This window comes from Enhydra lutris, unplaced genomic scaffold (genome assembly GCF_002288905.1).
Source record: "Enhydra lutris kenyoni isolate GAN:26980312 unplaced genomic scaffold, ASM228890v2 scaffoldscaffold9, whole genome shotgun sequence".
Taxonomy (NCBI): Eukaryota; Metazoa; Chordata; class Mammalia; order Carnivora; family Mustelidae; genus Enhydra; species Enhydra lutris.
Genome location: NW_019154093.1, coordinates 37,949,334 through 37,975,326, shown reverse-complemented (window position 1 = coordinate 37,975,326; position 25,993 = coordinate 37,949,334). Strand labels below are relative to the sequence as shown.

At 36.4% G+C, this 25,993-nt stretch overlaps 2 protein-coding genes across 13 annotated transcripts in view; one reads left to right on the top strand and one right to left on the bottom strand.

Moving 5' to 3' along the window:
- LOC111142785 (serine and arginine rich splicing factor 11) overlaps positions 1 to 20,499 on the bottom strand; it is a 43,689-nt gene extending 23,190 nt beyond the window's left edge. For 6 of the 12 annotated variants that reach the window (XM_022496088.1, XM_022496089.1, XM_022496091.1 and 3 more), the window contains exons 1-2: positions 6,624 to 6,745; positions 195 to 328 (exon numbers count right to left, since the gene is read on the bottom strand). Coding sequence is in view for 4 of the 12 variants with exons in the window: in XM_022496079.1 (XP_022351787.1) it covers positions 195 to 328; positions 6,624 to 6,823 (334 nt within the window). In the remaining 8 variants the exon portion in view is untranslated. Of the gene's footprint in view, positions 1 to 194; positions 329 to 6,623; positions 6,999 to 20,447 lie in introns of those variants that run through there. The other 6 variants (XM_022496079.1, XM_022496080.1, XM_022496082.1 and 3 more) reach the window with 6 other exon arrangements.
- Positions 20,500 to 20,684: 185 nt separating this feature from the next.
- Positions 20,685 to 25,993, top strand: part of LOC111143138 (leucine rich repeat containing 40) — a 49,510-nt gene continuing 44,201 nt past the window's right edge. The window contains exon 1 of the mRNA XM_022496637.1: positions 20,685 to 20,835. Within this exon, the coding sequence (XP_022352345.1) occupies positions 20,685 to 20,835 (151 nt within the window). The remainder of the gene's footprint in view (positions 20,836 to 25,993) is intronic.

Here is a 25,993-nt window from a genome sequence, read left to right as displayed (position 1 = left end):
TAAAAACAGGCCTGATTTCTAATTTTTAGAATTAAAAAAAATCTAAAAGTAAAAATATGGACTGCAGTATAACAAGGGTTTCAAAATGTTAATAGCTTAAACTTCTAACATGCTACTACCGCTCACTCTAAAACTATACTGAGGTAGATGGTCATCATAGGATGCCCTCACAGATAGTTAAACAAAGCACAAACCTTCTGCATATGGTACGACTATCAAAGCTCTGTCAACGAATACAGTGTTTGTCAGATGCTGTGCCACAACTGCTGAGTCCGGATCATGGAACTTAACAAAGCAGACACGGGATGAGACTGGCAAAGGTGAATCACTAAAAAGTAAACATAAAACATAAAAAAAGAGAAAAAAGAGTATCAGTTAAAACACAAACATACGACTCACAAACCAACACTTGCATTCCAAAAGTAAAATAGGTAGATAAAAATACATACCACATGTGTTAGTTACTTTAGTTAACCACTTAAAAAGAAAATGACATTTCAATAAGGTACTGCCCACTGAACTCACAAACTGCATACAGACAAAAACAATCACTGTTGGTAAACTTACAGTGTATCAATTAAAAACAGTTTGAAACTATAATCTCAGGGTTTGAGCAGACCACAAAAGTGTCAACATTTTTTCTACAATACCAATACCAGCTATTTTTAATTATAAGTAAAAATAATTAGTTTTGGTTTAGAAAACTTTTCACTATTGGTAACTTTTCAGAGTAAAAAACACAGAGAATTTCTACTTCAGGGACAAAAAAATATTGTGGGAAAGTACATCTATTTGACAAACAATGAGTTTTCTTGACCCGCCTAAGTGTTGTCTTCTTCCACCTACAGCATAACACTTAGGCATTATAAAGAACTAAGGCTATCTTAGATCGCCTTCAGAAAAACAAAACAAAAAAAATGTGTACACATACTGAGATACATAGTACCCGCTAGTACTATTACATAAGGATTCCCTTAGCAAACTGCTTTCTTAAGTAAAAAAAATGCTAAAATGGAAACTCTGGTAGGGTAAGACAGATTAGGTACCAAGCAGGATTTTTTTTTTTTTTTTTTAAGATTCAGGGTGGTGCAAATTTCTGCCACAAAACTCCATGAAAGAGAAAGATTAAATAAAAGTCAGGGGTTGCTCCCATAACGCCAAACCAAAAGTTGTTTGAAAACCAACGGCTTAAAGCAGTAGTAATCACATCATCCCTGGCTATGCATCAGAATCACCAGAGGGTTAAAAACCCCCAGATCTCTACTCCACATCAATTAAATCAAGATCTTTAACATACTCAGCGCCTCCTCTTTTTTTATTTTAATACCCTGTGACCATCTTAATACGCACCTAAGGTAAAGAAAGAACTGCTGTATTGTAAGAAGCCAACTGCATCTTAAGATTCAATTATGAAAAAGTAAATCCTATAATAAATCTGAATGGCTTTAGAAGAGGGCTTACCACTAACTGACAAATCAGATTTTCATGTATACATAAAAATGTAATTACCTCAGATTTTGTTACACTGGTTATTTCAGAGTTAAATACTTGTTGCAAAGAAAATATTCCTCATAATTTGAACACTAATACGAAGCTATTGCATAGCCTAAGACTCAAACCCATTAGAATTTTTAATATTTCCTGAAATATTAAGCACAGTTCCAAACCTAGATTCAAAGCAAAGTTGAAAATATTGTCTATCTAAATGGAATTTAAGCCACCTTGTTAAGGAAGCTTATTGCCAAAATGTTTTTGAGAAGATACAGTGTTTTTTTAATGTGGATATAGTGTGTTTTAATGAAGCACTACAGGTCTAAAATTTAACAACGCTGCACCCATATAGTGGAAAGAATGTCATTTCAGCAGGTTTAGAACTAAAGCTGTAGCACTTTGTATCCTTTTCTCACATACCCACACTTTTACCACAAAATTAAAAAAGCTCTTTGGAAATCATGCTATCCTTCATTTTAACACCTAACTTAACGGTTTGGTAAGTAACAGGAGTTTAAATTTCTAAAAAAAGTGATCTCTACTATTTCTTTGACACTACTGTTAACTGACTCAAGAAGAAAATGACTCTATAATATTAAGTTCTTAAAGAATATCAATACAATGAACAGTTCTTTTTAAAATAAAACTAGGAAATACCGCCTACATGTTCAGTGTATTTCCATGAATTTAGCAATTAATATTATTCATATTTTTTCTGTCCATTCACATCCTAGCTATTACTGGCAGCTTATTACTTGGTTTTATCAAACCTGTACCATAGTAGGGAGATAAAACATGCATTAAATACCATGGAAAAGATAGTAAGACAACTCAGAAGGGCAAATAATTCATTTCTCCCCACTTCAAACAACCTTGTTTAAAACAATTACTTTTTGGACCCAAAGTGACATTCTTTGATGTTCTCAGAATTTATTAATAGAAGACACATGCAAGTAAGATAGTATGTTAATTTCACTTTCAGACTGATGTCTGAAATTTTCACACCTTAGAATTTTCTACAAGTACCACTTCTAAAAATTTAACTGCTTTTATTCTTTAAGAAATAATATAGATAAAAAATAATATAGATAAGGCAGTTGATGAGAAGCTAAACAGGAAAGAGCAAGCCCTATATGATGCTTTTGCCCCTAGGTAAAGAGTGGCAGTATTTTTCCTTTTTTTTTTTTTTTTTTAAATTAAAGTGTCCTCTAAGGGTTGTTTCCCAATCTTCTGGGATGCACATGCAAAATTCAGATTTCTGTTTTCCACTAAGCCCAATGAATGTGAGAATTCCTTTACAGGAGGGCTTTGATTCTGAAGATCAACGCTTGGTATTTCTGCCAACTAAAGTTTGAGAACTAAAGTATAAGAACTTTTGGTTTAGACTGCTGATAACACTCTTTCAACTGCCACCTTAATACTGTGTTAGCCATTTCTGGGTGGAGAATTTTGAGCTTATAATACAAACAAAGGCAATACTGACCTGAAAATGTGACTCTGTTCATATAATATGCCCTCTCTTTCATCGTGTTCTCAGTTATAAGAAACAGAGTAAAATGTGCATGTAATAAAAAATTTTTAAAGATAGCCTTACCAATTAGTTACTTATACCTATCATCATTAAAGTATCTATTTTTGGTGCTCACTTCCATAGCACATATACTAAAACTGTTATGATACAGAAAAGATTAGCACGCCCCTGTGTAAGAATAACACTCAAATTTGTGATGCATACCATATTTTTAGTTTTCTTCTAATATATTTTTTGTTAGAATGTCTGCAAACTTGTCCTTAGAAATTTAAGGTAGTAGTTGTTTTGGTGGCTTTTTTTGTTTTTTGCTGTGAAATTTATACTTTTAGTTTTCCAGCTGGATGAGCAAAGAAGTTCAAAGTCAGTCTGTGAGTGAATTAACTTTCAAGGATTTAAAATATCAAGTATATACTACACTACAGTCTGCTATAGTCATGGGTTTATGGCTACTTGCCTGTACAAGTCTTTTGGTCACTATTAAAAATAATCTATTTTTGGTCACCGAAATAATTACCTAAATAAGTTATTTAATTGATGTAAACCTTCATTTAATGCATAACTTGGGCATATGCTTCACTGGGATCATTAACATTACCCAATAAACACTTTGTTATATTCTCCATTCTGAAATACACTAAAACCAAATATTTAAAGAATACTTGTTACTGTAAAAGAATGATTCCACTCATAAATAAAGGACAATCACAACACTGGGTTGAAATACTAATTCAGACACTGGTAGAGTGATTTGGAAGTGCAAAACTACCTACATGAATTTCACTTCATCTGATCATTAAACAGGTTTAAGATAAAAAAGGAAAGCATCTAGCATATACCAGATAATCAAACAATGTTGAATTTCCAAAACACATTTTAGGAACAAGCACAATTAAAATTTTCCTGTAGAAAAAGGGGCAATAAATAAGGGGAACACCAACACCAATAGGCTTTCAAATAGCTCTAAGGGCTGTCATACAAAAGAGAGGATTAGAATATTATTTCTTGTGAAACAGTATGATCACTGGGTGAAATTAAAGGTCAGCAATTTTTGGCTTAAAAGAAACAAGAAAGAGGGATTCAATAATGAAACAAAGGGAGAAACCTTGAGGAGGTTGACACTGAACTGTTTGGCATAATTCCAGATGCCAGGATCACCACTACACCACCTCCCCCATAGGCATTTATAACTGAAAGCAGCATTTCAGTAGGTGTGGGTTAAGGCTGTCATACATGTATTTTTAAAAACGCTCTGTAGGTAATGTTGCTGACCTAAGGAGCCACATATTCTAAAAGAGAGAGGAAGCTAACCTTAACCATCAGTTGGTGATTAGTGCTTTAGAGAAAAACGAAGTAGTTAAATTGAACAGGGAAGGGAGCAGGAGTGTTTTATTTTCACACAGACTGATCAGGAAAGGTTTCTCTGAGTAGGTGACATCTGAGTAGCAAAAGGAAGCAAGCATGTCACAGGCATATTATCTAGATGAATGAGTACCTTTGGGGAAAAAAATACAAACACCCCATAAAAAATCAAGTGGCAAATATGTTTACAATAGTCAGAATTTTATATATTCTGAACCACTCAATCTTATTCTAGGAGTAAAAAAGTAGATATTTGGAATGATCAACCTTTTTGGAGTACTAGTTAGCGCTTCACAGCACTTATCCCTTGTAAGCTGCTCCTGAAAACAGTAGTAAGCTGTACAAAGTACAGAAACTGTACAAAGTAGTTCCAAATTATGCAGGCTGGATTAGCAATTGAAACATATTTAAAAAAAAAATCGACATTAAATGAACAAAAGTAGGACTCTACAATCTAGAAGGCCATGAAGATAGTATTAGCATCTACTGAACTGTAACCTTGTACAGTTTCAGATGAGAAACTATCCGTAGTCGGAAACATTTACGAACGTGTCAAAGATCAAAGATGTGACAATTTTTATTTCTTCTTCCCAACAGGGCGGGGAAGGAATCCTCTTAATGCACAGCACCCCAAACCATGTTATCTGATGCACATCAGTTATCCTGGTTATTATGGAACTACTTCTTTGACAACAAAGCAAAAAAGGGAAAAGATGCTGGTCTATCATGACTCTAAGATAGTGATCATTCATTAGGTAAAGAGGAACCAGTAAACAGCCTATACCTCTGTCAACTTTTTATAAATGCATCATAAAAAGAGCATCTTCAAAATAAAACATTTTGAAGTCAGGAACCCTAACAAAATTCTTAATAACTTGTTGGGCTGGAAAGAATTATTTCATCAATCAGTCCAGTAGGTCAGGTATTTTGAGTAATAACATTATTATCATAATCACATCACTCTCATTTTCTGCCCTTTTGCTGTTTATTAATTTCATGAACAACTTAATAAAGGGCATGTTGTCAGAAAATGGAGTAACAGTAAAATATTTTTCTATGTTCATATTATGAAAGCTACTCATTACTAAAAGCAGTCGTTTTAAAATAGCAAAAATGTTTCCAGAATTCTACACTTCGTGAAAATCAGCAACTCTGAAACCTTTCTCTACATGTACATTCCCCTAAAAATTAAAAGCACACCCATTTGAGAACATTAAAAGTCATGTAAAAGCTATTTAAGTAGAAAGTCATGAAATACGGGAAATGTTTAATATTGCAGCATGATTAACATCTATTAATTATTGAGTAAAAATATATTTAACGACTTATTACTGCCATCATAACAGTAGATTCCTTGAGAGTTCCAATTTCCTGTTTAGTACTTAAGTGACATCATAAAACTCTCAATGTACAGTGGGTACTCGGTGTTTACTTGTAGTGTTACTGTAAGTATTTTCACTCTTCACAGAGAGCACACCACTGTTTTATCATTTCAAATGTTTGTTCTAACATTTATCACATCTTACTTCAAAGCTTTATTTTTTTCTTTGCAATTAATCCACTCATTCAATATTTTTTCAGTAAGAATGTGAGACAACAGAATAAAAACAGCCATACACTCTAAATTAAAAAATTTCACATTCTATAGAATTCCTTCGCAAGAACTGTGAAAATGCGTATGTTATTTAAACAAAAGAAAACCTATGTTTCAGCTGTAACCCATTTTTGTCAGCATAAAAATTAAGTATTCAGGCTCACTGAATTAATCTGTCAGAGTATTAACTCTGAATTATATTCACTGGGCCTGAATCAGCTAACGGCAATACCTACAATTAAGGGAACTGACAACCAACTTCGTTATCAAATTAACAGAAGAATTAATAATTGTTACTTTTCAAATAACTGAAACATTTGATTTTTTTTTAAAGCGATTAAAACTATATACGAAATACATGGAAGTGCGGTTAGCCCTGCTCTAACTGCTCAAAAAAACGACCACGTTGTCACATTTTAAGAAGAAAACCACCAAATCCCGAGATTTTAAAGGCTGTGTCTCTTTAATATCTAAAACACAGGCCCTGCTTCTCCGCGTTAAGCCTAACTCGTAAGCAAAGGCAACAACAGCCAGCCTCAACTAAAGCAACCTGGTCCAGGGAAGCGTCGGCCACGGCCTAGGAAATGGTGTAGGTTAGGCCCCGAATGGGGAGGAGTTAGTAAAACGGCGATGGTGGACGATACTCACTCTGGCGGGAAGAGGCGCAGTTCGTCGATCTTGCCTAGGAAACCGAAGAGGGTCCGCATCTGCTCAGAGCTAGCGCTCGGGGAGACATTAGTCACCTGGATTACCTCGGTGCCGCCGCCTCCGCCACCGCCGCCGCCGCCACCGGGCCCGCCGCTGGGGCCCGGGCCCGCAGTACTGGGGACGACGGTAGTGTTGCTCATGGCGCTGCTCGCGTTCTCGCTCCTGCTTTAACACATCAAACACACAACAAACAGTGAGAGGGAGGGGGAAGAGGAACCAATTCGCCGGAGAGTAGACAGGAGGGTGTCCGATGCTACAGCCGCTGCTGCCACCGCCGCCGTTCCTCCACCCCGCCGCTTGTCGGGAGGGGGGCGGGGGAAGATGAGAACGCGCGAGTTCGAGACCACGAGAAAACAAACGGCCGCCCCCACCTCGCTTCCAACCACCTCACTCGCGGGCCCGAGCTCCCCACAATGCCTTGCGGCGCATGGGCGCGTCACCGTCGGCTCCGCCCCGCGCAGGCCCGACCAGCCTCGCCTGCAGCCAGAGAAACGCGAGAGGCACCGAGGTCTGATGGAAGTCGTCACCCCTTTCGCAACACCCCCTACTTTTTTTTGAAGAAATAAGTGGAAGGCATGAACTTTTTATGAAACAAACATTAACTCCTTTGCAAAAACACTGTACCCTTAGCAACTATTCTTACTAGAAATGCCCCCTTACTAGAAATTTATTTCTTCACACATCATCTACAGATCTGTCCAGTTATTACTAAGGAAATTTTCACCCTAGCAACCAAAATTTTCCTCCCCATCACTATAAAATTTTATAGATCTTTACTATATACACATTTGGTAACATTAAAAAAGAGTAGAAGCAGGGGAAGCAGCAGACAGAGGGAGAAGCAGGCTCCCTGCTGTGGGGGTTGCTCCCAGGACTCTGAGATCATTTCCTGAGGCAAAGGCTGACGCTTAACAGACTGGACCACCCAGGCGCCCCGGTAACATTAAATTTGTAACCAATCTGTTTTGTCACTAAAACCTTGAAAAAAGATTTAGCGTTATACTTACTAGTGCTTAATAAGCAAATCTTATTTCACAAACTGACTTTTTTTTTTTAAAAAAGCACGCTTTACGATACCTAAATATATTCACGTATATGATCTGAAATTCCTACAGAAAAATTTAATTTACATGCATATTCTTGCTTAAAATAATTTTGAAGGTTTGACTATAAAAAGATTGTCTTAATTTTTCAACCTCATTTGAACTACTCTATTTTCATCCAATGTTATACAAAGACTTGCAGTTTTCCAAACATGACAAAATCTTTAATCTCACTGTGCCATTATATAAATTATTAATGACCAGGCTTCATTTTTTTTTCAAACTACCAAGTTCTGTTTGAGGCCTGCCTTCACTGCCACAACTTCTGCAAGCAGAGTTAGGGCTTCCTCTTTCTTCTCTGCTCAACAACCGAAAATATACATACTCTACTTTTTTTTTTTTTAAGATTTTATTTATTTTACAGAGAGAGAGATCACAGTAGACAGGCAGGCAGAGACAGCGAAGAGCAGGCTCCCTCGCCAAGCAGCAGAAAGCCCGATGTGGGGCTCGATCCCAGGACCCTGAGATCGTGAGCTGAGCTGAAGGCAGAGGATTAACCTACTGAGCTACCCAGGCACCCTACATACTATATACTTGTTATATTAACATTTATCCTCTCCCAAAGTGGTTGAATTTTCTGGGTCAGTTTAATAAGACTTAGTGCAATGTCTATCACATAGTAAATGTCCAATAGATGTGTTAAACACATGAATAAATAAGCCTTAATGACAGAGCTATTTATTCTAAGACAATTGTTAAATATCTTACATGCCCCTGAATATTTTGGAGGCTAAAACCTGAGGCCTTACAAGAATATTTTTGTTAGTAAATACATCTGTGGAATAATGAAGAATGTGATTTGTGAGAGATTAGACACAAAGTTATCAAGACCTGGATGTAGAGGCAGTTAGCTAGGTTTACTTACTGGCTAAGTCACTTCTGCTAGTTGTTATAAAAACAAGGGATAGGTTTGTTGAATGCAAGCCTCAGGAAAATTACAAATTACAACAAATGGCATGTCATTCATCAATGTTTATGTGTGAACATAAAAAAATGTGAAATAATTTATCTTCTCATTTTGAATCAAACACATGTAACTGCCAACTGTAGATTCTTAATTTGATAAAGTTAATTTGTATCAGGAGCCACAAAATGGGAGGCTGCCCTAATGGCCTGGCCCCTGTCACAAATCTAAGTCATTCTGCACTTAGGGGAAACACCTATCAAGAAACCCAACATAGATTAATCACAATCCTCTAACTCAGCTTTAGTTACCTTACCTAGAGAACAGGACCTACTAGCTTTACTTTTTTTTTTTTTTTAAAGATTATTTATTTATTTATTTGACAGAGAGAGAGAGAGAGAGAGAGAGAGAGAACATGACGGCAAGAGATAAGCAAAGCGGGGGTGGGGGTGGGGGCGGGGCTTGCAGGAAGGCCCATGCATGGCTGATTCTAGGACTCTGGGATCATGGCCTGAGCTGAAGGCAGACATATAACCAACTGAGCCACCCAGGAGCCCTGGACTGCTAGCTTCATAAAGAAATACCTCAATCTCCTGGCCAACCATACCCTCTCTCTGTGGTGTCTCTCCTAATGTTCTCTAAAACATGCTCTTGTCTGAAATCTTTTGGGAAGAGTGTTCATCAGCTTGTGAGGCACTGTAATCCCCCAATCCAAGGACTGTCTTCCCTGTAATAAAGGACATCAAATTCACTACTAATTTGTTTTCCCTTATTTGTCATTTGACAAGTTCCATACCTACTAGAAATGCCTACCATGTGCCAAACATGCTACAGTGTTCTACAATAAAAAGAAAACACAAAGGCGGGGTTCATTCTGCCTTTTTTTTTTTTTTTTAATGTTAGCATCTTTTTATTCTTTATTGGTGGATACAAAGAAATCTTTTATATTATTCTACATATATTTGACATATTCATAGTTAAAATTACATTTTCAAAACAAGAAAGAGTTTTGTGATAAGATAAAATCTTTTAAATCATCAGAAACTAGTTTATGTATAACTTACTGAATATGCCTATAGATGGTGCCTCCAAGTGGAGAAACAATCTGCAAAAAAGAGTCTTATCTAATAAGGACAATTTTTGAATATTTTATTTTCAACTCATCTGGCAGGGGGAAAAAATACTAGACTTGGAGCCAAGAGAGTGGCTTAGAATACTACCCTGTCATTTATTGTGATTTGAAGAACTTTCACTTCACTTCTGAGAATCTACTTCAGTCAGGAACTTAATCATAATTTTGAAAATCCTTCTAGGTCTAATAAATAGATTAAATAATTACTACTACCTTGAATTACTATTGTCTGTTGCCTATAGAAATAACTAAAGACAAATACATAAAAGCAAAAACAAATATATCCAAACTACAGTAGTTTTAAATCACTTCAGATTCATTTAGGCTCCTGACTAAACATAACTGTAAGAAATACAGAATCTGGAGATGAGTATCATACTTGTACTTTAACCTCAGTGTCGTAAGAGGTTGTTAAAAAACTTGCAAATTCCTTCAAATGTTATGCACCTGGTAAGATCTGGGATTTTCCTAGACATTAGGAATACAGCAGAAAAAGATTGGCAATGTCCCCGATCTCCCGTAACTTCAGTATAGCAAACTTTCAACAAACATATGCAACATGTATAGGAGTAATGTTTTGTCATGAAAATGAACCAGGATAAAAGACAGGAGAGAATGTGTTATTGAGCTGAGACTTTAATAAAAGGAAGAAGCAAGCCATTTGAATTTCTAGGAGAAGAGCAATCCAAAACAGAGGAAACAGTAAATTATAAAAGGTCTTGAGGGTACAAATAAGTTTGAAACTTTCAAGAAAATTTGGAAGACCATTCTTTATTGAGTGAATGCTTTCCAGTTTATTTTTCAGAGGGAGACTTATAAGGAGATTCTCTCAGTATCATATGGAACGTGAAGTGAAAGAAATATGAAAAGGGAAGGGTCATAGCTTATCTTTGGAAGTGGACTGGGAAGGCCTCCAGCTATATTTGAGTGATAAATATTACCAGTCTTACCAAGGGTTAATGCTATTTCTAATCCAAAGCAAAAAAGTAACCTGTCATAGAATATAGTATATGTATATGCATAATCACTCTACCCACTAGATACCATGTTCCCAGTTGGATAAATCAAGTCACCTGTTATTGTTAGCCACCTTTGTGCACACTGATAGAAGAAATGAGTTCCCCTAATTGACACAATTTTGCAAATCTGAAAAGCAACAGGACTTCAATCAAATTAGTTGTTAAGCAGCAATTCTTCTCTTGCAAATACACTTTTTTGAGGACAGGGAAGACCAGTATATTAGCCTTGTGTTTCCTCATGCCCAACAACATACACGGTATTTGATAAAACTTACTATTATCAATATGCTAAAAACTTCACAAATGCATCACTCACATAGTATACTCAGCAAAGGCTTACTGAATGAAGACACGAATGCATTTATCAGATTTATAAGGAAATATGGTTGAGGTAAACTCTCAAAGTATTTGGCTATACCTTTTTTCCTCTACGGCCATAGAAAGCATACAAAAGACTGAGAAATAAACTGTGGCTTACAAATCTTCAACTTAAAAAAAATTTATCTGCAGATCTATCCTAATTTGAATTTCTAATTCTATAACTGTATTTCTATTTTATTTCTAATTCTATAAATTAGACACTTCTATAAACATTAATGTCTATTTTAATATTAAATTGTAAAGCTCGGGACGCCTGGGTGGCTCAGTGGGTTAAAGCCTCTGCCTTCGGCTCAGGTCATGATCCCAGCGTCCTGGGATCGAGTCCCGCATCTGGCTCCTTGCTCAGCAGGGAGCCTGCTTCCCCCCCCTGCCTCTGCCTGCCACTCTATCTGCTTGTGCTCACTCTCGCGCTCTCTCTCTCTCTCTCTCTCTGACAAATAAATAAATAAAATCTTTAAAAAAAAATAAAATAAATTGTAAAGCTCATGCTCCCCTTTTTTTTCCTCTATCTAAATGAAGGGAAGAGGATAAAGGATGAGTTGGCATTAAGGAACTGATAGATGGGCAGATGGACACAGACACTAGAACAGAAATAAAAGTCTACTTAAATTTATTTCCAAATACTAGTTTTATATTGTCTGATTTATATTATCTACGAATAGCAGGAAAATCTGTATTTTTTAATTGACAGCACATGGTCTGTGAATACCTTGAAAATTAACAGAGGGAAAAAGTGGCAGCATGAACATTAAAATACTGTTGCCTACATACATATGTACAGTATTCTCAGCTATAATGCATATTCATTACTTGGAAAAATCAAAATTCGTACAGATTTGTTTGGTTTTTGGATTGAAAGGGGTCAAAATAAGTATCTGGATGGAGAAGCTCCAGTACTGACTACTCAATACTATCCTCTATGTTATATTAAGATTCTTTTGGAGCCTCAACTGAGAAAAGGCCATTCCTTTGAGGGACTGTTTCACAGTCTTTTAAAAAATATATCTATATATTTATATTTATATATATTGTATTTATATATATTTATTTATATTATATATATATTTATATTATATAGATTAGATATAGATATATATAAATATCTCCAGTAGAGTTGTATCTTTATTCTAAGTAAAGAGTTTCAAGCAGTCTAACATTAAATAGTTTTCCCTAATCAAGGAATTAGACATTTGTGCCATTTTAACCTTTTTTTCCTATGGTATAAAATTAATTTTCTCTTCATGAATGAAAATTATTTCTAAAGTTTGATAAGACTGGTAAAAAAGAAAGTGTACTCAACTCAGTAACAAGAAGATCTACACTAACTGAATGCTTTTAAAATGGCTTTTAATCCTCACAACACTTAAAAGGTATGATAGTGATTAAAAATGCAGGCCTAGAGTCAAATGAAAGGGGCTCTACCACCAATTAAAATAATTGTGAGCTCTGGCTCATTACTTTGTGCTTTGAATTTCTCATCTGTAAAATGAGGATGATAATAATGTTCACCTCACTAGGTTATTATGAGGATGAAAATACTAATACAAATGCTTAGAAAAGATGAATATTAACTTCTATCATTATCCTTACTCTACAAATTAAGTCTTTCATTTTGAAAAATGAATGGTTACCTCAACTGGGTTCCATTTTACACCATCCCTCTATTCTAGGCTGGTACTGTGCCTTGAACATCATTCTTGTGAAAGAAGAATCAGAAGAGCTAATATTCATAGTGAGAAGAATTTCTTAAGATCTCACATTTTAATACAGGCTTTATGGTATATTTTAAAATTATAAAGTAATAAATGCAAAATGTTAAATATTCAAACTATAAGTGCAAAAAAGTACAAATCCCCCATTTCACTCCTCTGTGCATGTTCTCAACCACTATAATAGGTGCTGCCCATAATTAGCCACATGAGCCCCAATTCCCTTATGTGAAAAATGAGGACAAAGGTATGAGTTTTTAAGATCAGAAACATTATGGATATGAAGTACCTAGCACTGTGTCCAGCACAAAGGCGCTCAAAAAATGGTATACACCATTACAGGAAAGTCTATGTTCAACTTCCTTATCTTTTCAATGTCTTACCTTAGAGCATTACTGTCAAACGTGAAAATACTTTGTAAATTGTTAAGTGGTAGTCAACAGGCAAAACACACTTATTATTAGATGCCCTTTCTTTAAGAGGCTGCTGCGACTGAAACATAACACCAACAGATTTCAAATTTTCATATTCATTTTTGATCCTAAAGCAGGCCTTTACCTATAGTATGCACAGATAGATGATGGCAAAACATTCCTTTTTATTTTTTTTTAAGTATTTTATTTATTCATTTGAGAGAGAGAGCATGAGCAGGGAAGGGGCAGAGGGAATCGGAGTAGTGAACTCTCTGCTGAACAGGGAGCCTGATGTGGGGCTCAATCCCAGGACTTAGAGATCATGACCCGAGCCAAAGGCAGGTGCTTAACCATCTGAGCCACCCAGGCACCCCCCAAACATTCTTTTTTTGATAAAATGTAACCACCCAGGGTTGCCTGGTTGGCTCAGTTGGTTAGGTGTCCAATTCTTGATTTTGGCTCCAGTCATGATCTCAGGGTAGTGAGATGGAGCCCCTGTCGGGCTGGGCTCTGCACTGGGATGGAGTCTGCTTAAGACGCTCTCTCTCCCTCTCCCCCCTCCCTCATTTCTCATTCTCTCTCTCTCTCTCTCTCTAAAACAAACAAAAACAAAACAAAAAATCCTCCCCCAAAACAATAAAAAACTACAAATGTTCCATGGAAAAATCTTCCTAGGAAGGTTTCAATTACTTTTCTACATTTTTAGAACAAGATTATTATTCTTATTTTCAAAAGTCATAAGCAATTGCATATATACTTGATTAATCTTAAAAGTACTATGTCATGGGTCAGAGCAACAGACCATCAAATGACCAAGGCATGGTGAAAAAAAAAAAAAAGGAAAATGTTACTAAGTACACTTGACGATCTAATTTCTGACAGATGATAAAGCTGAAGAAAATAATGCTTTTTCCCAGTCGCCACCCCAGTCACTTGAAGCTATGAACTATGAGCTGGAATTAGCTCACATTGAGGTCTAAAACATGTGGAGATGTTGATCAAATAATTATTTTGGAGGGAAGAGATGGTGGGAAGGTAACGTTCCAGGAAATGAATTAAAGGCAAAAAAGGCCAGAATCTCTAAAGTGGAAAATAATCAAAGTTGTATTAACAGTAAATAAATTCAGCGACCAGAGCAAAACATGTATCTCTAGAAAGATGAAGAACAAACTGGGTTCACAGATTTGCACTGTAAGGACCACATATTTAAATGTTCACTAGTATTTCACCATCCCAATGATGGTACCTTTCATGTTAAGTATATGCAACTGTGATATTTTAAGTGATGGGGAAGAAAACTAATGTGGAAAAAAACTCTGGACAGTCTTGAAGTTATTCTGAAAGTTAAACTAGATTTAACTTGATTGCAATTGTAAGTATATTCTGCTTTCAAATTTGAGTATCAAATTTTTAAGTAAAAATATATTGATTGTGATCAACTATCAAATCATTCTTATATTCTCCTCTTATCAACCTAAGTTGACACTAAGAATAAAGTCTCAGTTGTCCTCATATTATCTTATTAAAACAGTTGGGGACGGGCACTTGGATGGCTCAGTTGGTGAAGTGCTGGCCTTTGGCTCAGGTCATGATCCTAAGGTCCTGGGATGAGCCTGCACTGGGCTCCCTGCTAAGCCAGGAGTTTGCTTCTCCCTCTTCCACTCCCCTGCTTGTGTCTTCTCTCTCGCTGTGTCTCACTTTGTCAAATAAATAAATAAAATCTTTTAAAAAATGGACCAGTTGGGGGGCTTTGTTGGTATAGAACAATATTAGCGGTGTATAATCATGTGATTTCTTTCTTTTTGAAGTATTGAGCAAATGAAGTTGTAAGCCGAATACAACAGAACAAAATTATCAGCAGGGAGTGATATAAAGTCAAATTTTAAAACAGTGAATTTTGGGGCACCTGGGTGGCTCAGTGGGTTAAAGCCTCTGCCTTCGGCTCAGGTCATGATCCCAGAGTCCTGGGATCGAGCCCCGAATCGGGCTCTCTGCTCAGCGGGGAGCCTGCTTTCTCCTCTCTCTCTCTGCCTGCCTCTCTGCCTACTTGTGATCTCTTGTCTGTCAAATAAATAAATAAAATATTTTTTAAAAAATAAAACAGTGGATTTTAATTAAAATCAATTTTTAAACAGATTTGTTAGTTGTTTTGTATGTATTAACACAAAGACAATGATATGAAGTACACTCTAGGGTTTGGTGCCATAATTTTCTCTCATATTACTTTACTACTTTAAAGCAGGCAAATTCCAAAACCCTATAAAATTAATTTTTTCAGTCAGAGAAACTTAGCTCTTGGAAAAATGAGCAAGAAAATAGCTTTCAAAGGTTAGGAGTGGGAATCACTGGGAATAGTGGGAAACATTCTCATATGATTTTAGAAAAGACAATAAACATTTATTTAAAGACAAAAAAGATGACTCTGTAACCACCCATTTCAGCTTTTTTTTCCTTCAATGGAAAGAAAATAAACCAAAAAATAAAACTAAATTATGATTTTAAAATATGTTTTTAAACTAGTTCCTCCACTATTCTCCAGAGGATAAACACTAGCATGTAGAAGACTTTTTATTTTATTCTATTTTTATTTAAAAAAATACTTATCTATTTATTTTACGGGGGGGAAGGGAAAGAGAGGTCTTTTTTTTTTTAACATTTTATTTATTTGAGAGAGAGAGAAAGAGAGAGAAAGTGCTATGGGGAGGAGTAGAGGGAGAGGGAGAAGTAGTCTCCCCACTGAGCCTAGAGCCTGATGTGGGGCTCCATCTCAGGACCCCGGGATCATGACCTAAGCCCAACACAGACACTTAACTGACTGAGCCATCTAGGCAATCTTTTTTTTAAGATTTTATTTATTTATTTGACAGAGAGACGGAGAGGAAACAGAAGCTGGGGAGAGGGAGAAGCAGGCTTCCTGCTGAGCAGAGAGCTGGATGAGGGGCTCAGTCCCAGGACCCTGAGATCATGACCTGCGCCAAAGGCAGATGCTTAACGACTGAGCCACCCCGGTGCCCCTGGAAAAAGTCTTAATCAGATTCTGTATGGAATCACATGCAGGGCTTGATCTCACAACCCTGAGATCACGATCTGAGCCAAAACCAAGAGTCAGATGCTCAACTGACTGGCCACCCAGGTGCCTCATAGAAGCCTTTTCACAAGAGGAAAATGAAAATGATTATTTTCCCAAAGCTGGTGGACTGGAATTCTTTTGTCTTAAAAGCACAGAGAAATATAAGACCCAACATTTGAATCAAATATTATACTACCTAGAGAAAGCTCACTGCTTTATGACAAAAGTAAATACAAGAGGCACAATCGATTAAGCTTACAACTCTTGGTTTCAGCTCAGGTCAAGATCTCAGGGTTATGAGAGATCCAGCGCAAGTTGGGTTCCCCACTCAGCGCAGACTCTGCTTGAGATTCTCTCTCCCTCTTCCTGCCTCTCCCAACTGTGCTTTCTCACTAATAAATAAATCTTAAAAAAAAAAAGTAAAAAAGAGAAGCACAGGGAACATGCAAAAAAAATACAAATAATTATTCTAAAATAAAATGCACTCCATCAGAAAAAGTATCACATACTAACAACAAAATTCAAAGCTACATTTGAAACTGAATAAAATGCAAAGTATGTACTGCCTTCAATGAAATAGTATAGAATGTTTCCTACTGACTACTTTTAAAAGTTGGTAGTTAGAGCATGAATGAAAAACATGTGAAACTGCAAATGAAATTTTTAAAGGAAACTAAAAGACATGTAACAAATACCTGAAAAGTTGAATATTTAAAACATGAAGAGCCCTATCCGACATAATTTTACTCTCGATTTTAATCACTTAAAACAACTTATTGATATAAGGACAAACATAGAGAAAACTTTGAATAGTAAGTATATGACAATGTAAAAAATTCAACTCAAAAAAACATTAATAAGCAAGGTTAGGTTCAACAATGCCAATTAATAATGACAGTGTTAAAAAATGAATGTTCTCTCAATAAATAACTATCATAAAATAGCAGTTCCCACTGATTAGGCAATATTCTGAAAGATAAACATAATACTAATTTAAAATAGGCTACATCTACATTTAAGTTACACAAAATGAAACTTCTACAAATGTCTGCAAAGCAAATTCACTTTGCTATTAGTTGATAACATTTTTAAAATAAATGTGCTTAAAAATTTTGCACAAGTTAATGCCAGTTTTCTTTACTACAGTTTCTCAATTTGCCTATATAAATCTATCCTAACTGTACTTTTCAGTTTTGAAAAAAATGTAACATGTAGCAATGTTCCTTTTTTTAAAAGATTTTATTATTATTATTATTATTATTATTTTTATTTTTTTTGACAGAGAGAGAGATCACAAGGAGGCAGAGAGGCAGGCAGATAGAGAGGAAGGGAAGCAGGCTCCTTGCTGAGCAGAGAGCCAGATGCGGGGCTTGATCCCAGGACCCTGGGATCATGACCTGAGCTGAAGGCAGTGGCTTAACCCACTGAGCCACCCAGGTACCCCACATAGCAATGTTCTTAAGAGTAATATGGACATGTTTGAAAATGTCTTATTAAATTGTAATGGTAGAGGTAAGCCACTCTATCTTACTTTGACAATAGTTTTTCCGTTATGAAACCGAACAGCATTTTTTGGCTGATGTAATTCTTAGGCTCATATATTTTTTGCTTTTTTTGCTTTCTTTTTTTATTTGGCAAAGAAGATAGACCAGGGAAACCTTTCACTACTTTAACAAAATGAATATAATAAATTGTAGCTAGGCAAATTCTGTTACAAAAGGTAGTTACACAGTAGACTCCGGTCACTGCACAGAAGTCATCCATTTCATGTTATTTCAAAAATCCATCTTTTTAAAACATTTTATTTATTTGACAGACAGAGATCACAAGTAGGTAGAGAGGCAGGCACAGAGAGAGAGAGAGAGGCGGGGGAAGCAGGCTTCCTGCTGAGCAGAGAGCCCTATGTAGGGTTCGATCCCAGGACCCTGAGATCATGACCTGAGCCGAAGGCAGAGGCTTAACCCATTGAGCCACCCAGGCGCCCCTCAAAAATCCATTTTTTAAAAAGCAAATATTTTTGCTATGCTCAACTTAAAAAAGGGTTGGGTTTTTTGTTTGCAATTGCTTCTTCCTAAAGTAATAAAATTGATACAAAGTGTTAAGTCCCATAAATATAAATATATATAACTATACTCTCTCATTAAAGAAGCTCAATTCAAGTTGCTTAATCTGTATTTGCTACACAGGTATATGCAATGTACTATGGATATATACTAGTAAAATTTTTTATATATGTCAGTGTGTATCTATCGAAGTTTACCACAAGTATACAGTCACTTGGATTTTCAGAATTCCTTTGCCAATAAACAGAATTATGCTTCACTTACACAAAATGCAGCAATGTTTACTAAAATTACATGCCAATACGAAATATTTATCTTCAAGTAGAAGCACAATAAATGAAAATATTATACCTTGCACGTTATTTTAAAAAAATATTGAACTAAAAAAAGAATCTATGATGGGGGAGAGGTGGCTACTGTAAACTTTTATACTTGAGCAATTCCTCCTCCAAAGGTAGGCTGTTGCGTCCTACAAAAGAGGAAAAGTTTTTTCTCTAAAAAAAAACAAAAAAGACCCTCTTTTTAAACATAGCTGAAGTGTCCCTTAAAGTGGTTTTAGGAATAAGGCATTGAAAATGATGAAGTAAGAGCCACTAGGTAAATCATGATTAACAAGACTTTGGAGACCTAGGTTCATATTCTTGCCTAAACCACTTACAGAAAATTGTGACCTTCATTCAGCAAGTTCCTTAATTCCTTTCAGCCTCAATTTTTTCACCTGCAAAATTGGTTATTGTGCTGAATAAGAGATAGCTAAGGTATTATCAGCACGGAGCTTGTCACTTACGGCTGTCACTTACAGCTCAGGAAGGTGGCAATAATCATTACTGTCAAGATAAACTTGGGGTGGGAAGGAGGCCTATTAGTGGCCTTCCAAAAACTAGGGTCCTTGCATTAAAACCCACTCTTCTTGCTTGGTAGTGTAACTACTGGTACTTTTCTGCTATTCGTTTTTAGTGTAAAGAACTCTAAAGAACCAAGAAGTAAAAACGAGAGGGGGTTAAAAACTGAATTTTACAGGTATAAAGAACCTGGATTCAGGCAAAACTCTGTGCTGAGTTTGTCAGTGGGCCATCATCCTACCCTACTGATCCCCAAGTTAACGGAAGATTAGGAGGATATTTCCCGGTATATGCCTTCTGAAACAGAATCACTTCAACACAGTACTGAAGATGATGAGTTCCTAATTATTTGTTGAATGAATCAATACAGGTGTACATTTCAGACAGAAACTAACTATCCAGGAAAACCGACATACTGAACAAAATTTTCATTTTCTATCCTGGAGCCCCTTTCCTCACGAAGCACTCAATATTTAAAGCTCTATCTTCACTTATTAAAACAAAACAAGACCAAAAAACCAAATGAGATAGGAATTACCCCAAATTCACGAAAAAGAAGTAAGCTTTAAAAACGGCCGAATAAACTCCTAAAGTTAGTCACATGGCTGGTCAGATACAGAAGCAGCTGGAATTCGAACTCACATTTGGGTTTCAAAGTCCAAGCTGTTTTCGCTACACCAAAGTTTGCATCTCCACTTGTCTCTGTAAACTGTCTAGTGGAGATAACATTCATCATTAAGCTTTCTTTCTCTGATGCCAGCCCTTCCATTTCACACTACCTCCTATGCTGGACTATAAACTAAATACAACAGCAGGCAAGGCGAACTAATTCTAGGAGTCTGGGTGTACGCGCCAAGAACCGAAATCTGTTTTATTTGTTACGCCGGACGAAGGTCCCGGCGCCACCTCCAGAAGCGACAAATACACACTAGGGTCCAGAGAGGCTTCAGACCGCGCCCAGGTCTCAAGTTTTAGTCAAGGCCCACGTTCTGGCCAAGCGAGGAGAGAAGGTTACCCTTCCCTGACACCCTCGTCAAGGCGGGAGCGCAGAAGAGAAGGTTGGAGTTGCAATAATAGTACAAACAATAAACCCTCAGAGCCCCTCTTCAGCCCGTTAAACGCACTTACTTGAGCGAAGTAATTGCAAGACACAAGGCCGGCACCGGCAACGGGAAGGGCTCCTCTACCCTCCACCCCAGGCACTGGCGGTGACGACATCGGGGCCGCGCCGCCAAGAGCGAAGGCCCCGCTCAAGGCCACGAGCACAGCGCACGGCGCGCGCTCACGGCAGGGGCGGGGTAGCACGCCGGCGCCACCTTTAAACGTCACGTGCGGCGCTCTGCTTCTGGACTCAAAGGTTTGAACATGTCGCGCCTGAAGGGAGTGGCGGAGAGGAATACCCGAGCGGGTTTTAGAGCTGAGAGGAGAGAGGTCGATGTTTCAGTACCTCAGGGGCTGTTAAAGGCAGCGAGGAAGAGCGGCCAGTTAAACCTGTCGGGTCGGAATCTCAGTGAAGGTAAGATCCAGAGGTACGACCAGATTGCGCTATTAGAAAGCACTTGCCCCTGGCAGGCTCCCTTTCCTTGGCCTACTTCTGACATCTTTGCCACAGTCTCCTAGCCAGGACCCTCGGGCTCTAATTGAGGCACCCATCATATTCCCACTGGTTAGGTCAGGCCCGTTCAGTTCCTACTTTTCCTCGAGGAATAATGAGCATATTTCCTAGATTGAGGATCTAGATAGATGCCATACAAAATAAATTTGGGACCATCCTCAGAAACCTAGTAAAGATCAACAAGCACCTGTGTACCATGAATGAATAGTAGCCAGATGCACTTGTGATTGTCTCTTGTATAAGGGGAGGAGTGGGAAGAGAGAATATAGCATTCTTCCTGTAATGTTTTTCTCTACTTAAATTCAGGTTTGAGGGGCGGCTGGATGGCTCAGTGGGTTAAAGCCTCTGCCTTCGGCTCAGGTCATGATCTCAGGGTCCTGGGATTGAGCCCCGCATCGGGGGGCCTGCTTCCCTCCCCCCTCTCTCTCTCCGCCCGCCTCTCTGCCTACTTCTGATCTCTGTGTGTCAAATAAATAAATAAAATCTTAAAAAAAAAATTCAGGTTTTAGGCTATCTGGGATTGAGACCATCCATTTTCTTTTTAATGATTGCTTTTTTATTGTGTCATGTATAGAGTGGACCAAGCAAATACTTTCAGAACAAATCAAAGGGTATATGACATTAAATCTCTGCTCTATTTGGAAAAGCTTTTAATCAATGGAAACATAACTATCTTAAAGCTACAGCTGTACATACACATTTGTTTTTCCCAGAGCCTGGAACATTTTCCTTGCTACCTGACTAGGGCTTTTTTGCTTCCTGTAGGACTCTGCTGGAAGGTCACACCTCAGACAGGTCCTTCCTAACTTGCCCTAATCAATAAATATCATTGCTAACACTATGGTTGGTTGGTTTTTGTTTTTACCTGTTTAATTTTTTAATAACATTTCACTGTTAGAATTTATATTATGTATTTGTTTATTGTCTTACCTGCTCTCCCACTAGAATGTTGGTTTCATGAAATCAAGGAGCTTTCTGTTACCCATTGTTGTATCACTAACAACCAAAACAGTTCTTGGTTCATAATAGATTCTTATTCAATGTTTGTGGAAGGAATAAGTGAGTGAATGAATCTTTCCAAATACTAAGTGCTGTACTAGAATGTACTTTTTATTGGACCCAGATGATTTTGTCTATTAAAAGTTTAAGGGAGCAAATGAATTTTGACTCTTCACTCCATGTTGACATGACCAGGGCTATTTAGGTTATCATTGTATAAACAGAGCCTACCACAATACCTGGCACATATTAGGTACTCAAAAAATTATGTTGAATGAGTGGATGTATAGTATTTCATAGAGGAGAAAACTATAAATGGGAGAAGCACATGGAATTCGTAGCTTATAAATCAAAAAGAAGTCTTTGTTACCATAATGTAGAAGATATTTATCTAGCTATAGCCTTCAACAGCCCTTGTCATTCAACCTTTGACACCCAAACCACTGTAATTCTGAACCATGTATAGCCCCTTATGGAGCCATGCTCCTTATCTGCATATCTTTGCTTATGTAACTTTGAGATGCTTAATCTCACTGTACCTTATTTTCTCATTTATAATATGGTAGTGATATTAGGGCCTATTAAGGTTTAATTACCAAGTGCACAAAGTACTTAGTACATAAAAAGTGCACAGTAAAAATTGTTACCATTTTTATTGCTATTACTGTAAACATTGTAATAGCTTCCTAAATACTTTCCTGGATTTCTTTAAGTCTCACACTCTAAATCAGTGTCATTACCAAGAGTTATCTTTCTAAAACCTGGATCTTATTATGTCACTCACATTTAATGACTCCCCATACATCACAAGATTCAGTATAAAATTCTTAGTACAACATACAAAAACCTTTTGAAATCTAGTTATCTTTCTAAAACCTGGATCTTATTATGTCACTCACATTTAATGACTCCCCATACATCACAAGATTCAGTATAAAATTCTTAGTACAACATACAAAAACCTTTTGAAATCTTGCCCTTCTGTATTTACAAGGCCCTCCTATCTTTTCTCAGAATCCTATACTTTAACAGCAATAACAGTAATGAAAAATTCTTTTCCCCGAACAACTAACCATTTAAAACGATGTTTAGATTGTAGAACAACAGTCTTTTTAGAAAGTTTTAGATTTCCAGAAAATTAAACATAGTACAGGGTTCCCATATACACCCTTTCTCCAGCTTATGGTTTCTCCTTTATTAACACCTTACATAATTGTAGTGTACTTGTTACAGTTGATGAGCTAATACTGATACATTAGTATTAATTAAAGTCCATAGTTCACATTACTGTTCACTCTTTGTATTGTACAGTTCTGTGAGTTTTGAGAAATGCATAATGTCCTGTATCCACCATTATGGTGTTATATAGAATAATTTTACTGCCCTAAAAATCCTCTGAACTCTACCTATTCATTGTGGCAAGACTGGCAGCCACCAATCTTTCTGCTCCTATAGTTTTGCCTTCCCCCAAATACCATATAATTGGAATCACACAATATGTAACTTTTTTGACTGGCTTTTTTCACTAAGTATGCATTTAAGCTTCCTCCATGTCTTTTTGTGGCTTGATAACTCATTTCTTTTTTATCACTGAATATTCTATGGTTTGGATGTACCATTTTATCCATTTACTTTTTGAAGGGCATCTTTGTTTTTTCTAGTTATTGGCACTTATGAATAAAGCTGCTCTTGGTGCTCAGGTTTTTGTGTGGGTGTAATTTTCAATTTTCAACTAATTAGGAGTACCATTGCTAGATCACATGGTAAGGCTACACTTAGCTTTATAGGAAATTGCCAGACTGTCTTCCAGAGCGAGTGTACCATTTTGCACTCTCAGTAGCAATGAATGAAAGTTCCTGTTGTTACACATCCTTGCCGATATTTGGTATTATCAGGTTTTTAGAGTTTAGCCATTCCAATAAGTATGTACTCTTATCTTAATGTTGTTTTAGTTTCCTATTCCCTAATGACATATGATGTGGAACATCTTTTCATAAGCTTGTTTGCCATCTGTTTATTTTATTTGGTGTGGTGCCCATTCAGGTCTTTTGTCCATTTTTAAATTGGGTTATTTGTTTTCTTACTTTTTAGCATGGTCGTCCTTCATCTTTTTATGCTGCATATCTCTGTTCAGTAATTTAGGGTTCAATGAATAAGTGATACATAGAAGGCCAGTGGCCTGTTAATTAGGATTTTTTAAAGTTCGTGTTATATGACGTATAGATGAAAGCTATGTAAGTGGTTATGTTTTTTGACATAAAGTAATTGTAGAAAAATGATCACTATTTTCTGATAAACTTTTACTAAGTTGTCCCTTTTACTGGTCTACACATTGTTATAGTTCTAAAATTATACTCATTTTTTAAAAAGTCTTCCTAGGGTGCCTGGGTGGTTCAGTTGGTTAAACATCTGACTCTTAATTTCTGCTCAGGTCATGATCTCAGGGTCCTGAGATCAAACCCCACATTGGGCTCCACAATGGGCGTGGAGCTTGCTTAAGATTCTCTCTCTCCCTCTGCCCTTCCCCCCGACCCTCCCTCTCTCTCTCTCTCTCTCTCTCTCTCTCTCTGTAGCTCCAAATAAATAAATAAAAATAAAAAAGTCTTCTTGTTATTTTTATTATCTTCAAATGTTATTACCTAAAATTATGAATTATGTGCAGAAGCAGTGATCAAACATGGCTTCTTTCTGATTGCTTACAATATGTATGAGAGATCATGAGATATTTTATATGAAAGATATGTGATAATAAATATGAAAGTGTTTGAATGCTGTGAGGAGTTACAGATACTTATTTAAATTGCATTTGTTATATACCTTCTATCTATGTTTCTTCCAGATATTGTGAAGAAGCAAATTAACACTTCAATTTATAGTCACATAGGCATTTTAATGTGTTTTATTCAGATTTATTTATCAAGAATTGCACGTTAAACAAATTTTTGTGTTGTACTCCAGGTCTTTCTTCCTGCCATATTTATGCAGCAATTTAAAATTGCTCATGTCCGTTATTTCTATATTGGAAAAATAGAACCTGGGTTTTAATTTTGATGTATATAACCCAAAGCAGTTAAAATTCTGTTTATTCTTTCTCTTAGATGGTGGCCTTCTTGAATTGATTCTTCTTAGTGGAAGCTCTAAGAGCAGTGAGACATTTTATTACCCTAATAGGGTGTTAACTGTACACATTAATTTTTACCTGTAACGGAAATGAATACTCTTGACAGCTTTTAGTACCCTTTCTTTTGATAGCCCATAGTTCTTTTATGAAAATATCCATTTATCGTTTTCTTCTCTATAAAAGCATTGTGTCTATTATAGGAAAAGTATAATCTATAGAAAGCATAAAAAGGGAAAATAGTCATTCAGGGTTAGTCACTGTTGATATTTTGAAGGTTTTTCTTCTAAAGTTTTTTGTGTGAATATAATTTGCCTTTTTTTTTTTTTTTTTAAACAAACTTAGAATTGTATTGAGTTCTGCTGGACTACTGTTGGGACATTTTTGGTGTCACTTGAATAATCTGATTATTCTTAATGACTTTAATATTTGGTCTTATGATTACTATAATTTACTAAAATGTTCAAATATTGTTGGCAGTTTTTTTAAGTTATCATTCTTAAGTGTCAGTTCTGTAACTTCCTGATAAAGGTGTGCTGAAACAAAATAACTGTTAATAACCAACTTCAAAGAAGAATATTAGAAACATTCTGGAAATTTTTGAATGACAGCTCCTTTTCTGAGCAAGTACATAGAAATATGTCATTGCTTGGTTTAGTATAGATACTGTAGCTTTTTCGTTGGACCACGTAAAAGAAAGATGGAGTTGAAAAGGTGGTATTGATTGTTGCCTTGTGGTTACATGACATTGGTAGGATAGTAGTGTAGAAAATGTTTTTGGGTGATACATCAAAAATTCAATGAAAGTAAAAGGCGCCAGAGTTTGGAACAAAAGAAAGCTGTAAATTTTAAAGGAAACCACATGATTGAACTGACAAGAATATTGGTAAGAGGATACTTTTCTAAACCAATTAAATTTGTTTGGATATCATATTTTTTGAA